Source organism: Belonocnema kinseyi, chromosome 1 (genome assembly GCF_010883055.1).
Source record: "Belonocnema kinseyi isolate 2016_QV_RU_SX_M_011 chromosome 1, B_treatae_v1, whole genome shotgun sequence".
Classification (NCBI taxonomy): domain Eukaryota; kingdom Metazoa; phylum Arthropoda; class Insecta; order Hymenoptera; family Cynipidae; genus Belonocnema; species Belonocnema kinseyi.
Window position 1 is genome coordinate 90,580,874 of NC_046657.1, and position 3,334 is coordinate 90,584,207.

At 37.2% G+C, this 3,334-nt stretch overlaps 1 protein-coding gene across 1 annotated transcript in view; it reads left to right on the forward strand.

Annotated features, from left to right (window-relative positions):
- Window positions 1–434, forward strand: part of LOC117178766 (sodium-dependent dopamine transporter-like) — an 84,034-nt gene extending 83,600 nt beyond the window's left edge. Inside the window, exon 8 of the mRNA XM_033370221.1 lies at window positions 357–434. Coding sequence (XP_033226112.1) covers window positions 357–434 — 78 coding nt within the window. The remainder of the gene's footprint in view (window positions 1–356) is intronic.
- The last annotated feature ends 2,900 nt before the right edge of the window (window positions 435–3,334 follow it).

Consider the following 3,334-nt stretch of genomic DNA (forward strand, 5'->3'; position numbering starts at 1 on the left):
TTGTGGCTGAAATTTTACCGCGATTTCGCTGGAAGCGGGTGCAATTTTTCAGATTAGCACCCGCTCCCGGTGAAATCCTGCGGTTGTCCTTATGACAAATTTGTAATTATATATATATATACTGAAACAAATGAATTGCTGATACAGTTATATTGCGTGTTAGATCAGCAATCTGTATTGCTGGAATAGATATGTATATCGATGGCTGATCTAACGCGCAATATGATTGTACCAGCAATTCATTTGTTTCAGTTTACTTGCTAAATGAAATTGTGAACCGCCGCCCACAGAACAATAAAGTATTAGTTTGTAATAAGTTTTCTCACTTGTAAACATTGTTGTGATATTTATTGTAGCTGGCATATGCCAAAAGAACACCAAATCCTGGTCCCAGTGAGAAAAATACTTGTGTCGCTGCATCAACCCACACCTAAGTATTATTATTTTATTAAACCGCAATACATAATAAAATTTTTTATACACCTACGAAAATATCTACATTTATATTTTATGTAGGAATACTGTGATGTATGAAAATAAATTCGGTCTAGCAAAATAAACGTGAACGATTAACTTATTAACGTTCATAGGATTTCTTGGGATTTATTCTGATACTTATAAATGTATAACCTATAGTTCATAAACCATTTAAATTTTCCGAATACATTTAATTTTCAAAATTTTACTTCATTTAAGTAAAGATATGAGATTTAATTTAAATTGAATACATTTACGAACTATAATTATTGCGGAATTTATGTTAAACTATATAATTGTCATGAGATGCGCTTTGTATTTTAAATATTTTACAGTCGATTCTGATGTAATTTTTTTTCTCTTTTTTCTTAAAAAATCTAAACCAATAAAGCGAAAAAACTTACCATAGGAAAATTTAATAATAATTTATTATTTTTTATAAAATCTAAAAACCCTTATAGGAGTAATTTATATTTGCTTATCACTTTAAAACATGTTTAGGCTGTTACTCCTACTAGGTCTTATGTCTTAATAGTTCTTAGTGTTACTTGACACAGTTTTTTAATAAGTCGAGACGGAAAGCTTTTGACCAGGCTACCGGAAGCGTCCTTGGTTTGCGAAAAGAGGGTCCCTGTACAAAGGGTTACTGCGGAACATGGATTTACTAAATAAGGAGTCGCGGACAATGGTCCAGGGATGGTTCCGAACAAAAAATCCCGCAGCCAAGGCGTAAGAAACCGTGCTGGTGGCTGCATGGTACCGAGGAGTAGTGTCTCAACCGGTGCCTCTGGAATATCGGACGATCTTCCAGAGTATATATGTCTTACCCTCGCATGTGGGTCTCTGCGAAGGTAGATGAACTCTTTCTCCAACTGCCCATGGGAAAAACACTGATAACAAATAATCCAGCTGTAAGTGCGCTTCAAAATAATGGAACGCGCAGGACCGTCGACAATGGGTCAAACAACAATATCGGCTATCCTTCCATTGAGGGGGCTAATCAAGGTCGAGCCACTACGATGGGCCGGCAACGCCTAAATTGTAGTTTTGAGTGGATGGATCGACTGAGAGACAGCCTGCTAGAGTGCTACGATATCAGTATGAAACTTGAACGAAGAGTTTATATGTCGCGGCCTCTGTCGCCGCTACATGCTCTGCAGAGATTGGTATGGATTTTGAATTAAATAAGTATGTCAACATAAACCTGAAGAAAAAAAAGACTACTGGCGTTTCCAAAGACCATGAGTATGTGGATATCAGTGTTATTAGACATCTTGACATTGGACACAAGCAGATACAAGCAGATACAAGCATCGTTTTCGACAGATTTGGTCTTTAAATCTGTCGACGTTGAAAAAGTTAACTGTGACGAACATGCTTGCCGTATCGGTTCTACTTTACTCCTTTAAGGTGGTTTAATCGACGAAAAACGAACTTATTGCCCTTGATATCCCCATGCATAAAATCATGCAAAAGCATAAGAGCTTGTACATCAACTCGTCCGCTTTGCGATTATAAATTTCGGGCTGTCAAGGCAGACGTGGACTTCTGAATCTCCAATCTCTTTATAACCGAATTGTTCTAATTACAGATTACATCGTTGCAAAAAGCAGAGATTATCGCCTAAAAATTGTCAGTAAATACGACATGATTGGCAAAGAATCGTTCCCTTGCAATACCGCGGAGCAGGCGGCCAAGACTCTTGGCCTGAATTTTAACATTAGAAGTGAAGAAAGTGCATTACTCCATCTAGATGCCTTATTTTTGAAATCGAAGGAGAAAAAGCAGAGGTTAAAAAATTACGCATAGAGTTACTCTATAAGAAAATGAACGGAAACTTTCACAAAAATCTAGATAACACAGGCCGACAAATTTTAAAGCCAGGGACCAGACCTAGAATTTCCGAAGGATTTTGATGCGCTGAATCCGATCTCAAAATTGCTCCTATATGTCAGGTTTTCAAGATATCCTAACCTAATTGTGCAAAAAACGCGTTTTTAGCTGTTTTTGAGATTATGTAACCGAACAAGAAAAATGTCTACCACAAAAGCTAATATGAAATTTGAAAGTACTAATCTTCCCTTTTCAAACCTACTTGGACTTATTAGGATATCTTTATTTTTCACCAAAATATTGTAATTTGAAATGTTTTATTTTAGTGTTTTAACCCGTTAACGTTGAGGTGTTCAGATTTATACAACGCATTCTCTATTGCTGACGGTACGATATTTTTTCTTCAAAATATAATCTCAGGGGTTTTTGAGGGTGCCCTTTCTATTGCCGGTGTCAGTTTTTTGTTTTAACCTCTAGAAGATCCAATATGGTGGCCAAAATTTAGGGCTTTAAAAAAGAAGAAAGGGTCCCGCACAAAATACCAACAAAAAAGCGTGCAGTCGTTTGGAACCAAACTTCGCAGATTGATAAAACAAAAGAAGACGGACTGCGCGGAATGCTACTGTGCACTCTGTGAGCATTCTAATGTTCAGATTCGCTGTATGTGCGCGCCGTTCTACGGCGCAGGCAGTCTTCGATCCCTAGCTGGCTCACTGAGCTAGCGACGCTTTTATGACGTGTTATGCGTAGGTTATGAAATTCGTTTTTGCTACAAATCTTTCCGTGTTAGAGATCACGTTTGAGTGGCGGACTAACGGTTGAATGCGTAGGTAATAAAATTCTTCTTGTATTTGAAATCTGTCTAGCGCTTACATTTCGTGTCGATCGTGATTTTTGTATATAGTGAGTTTTAGAATTTCCACGTTACTGTTCATTATAAGAAAAAAAATGAGTTCAAGAACTCCTTGCGCTAAGAAAGTTAATACGTTTTGTCACGTTTGTGGAAAGTATGAAACGGAGAAAT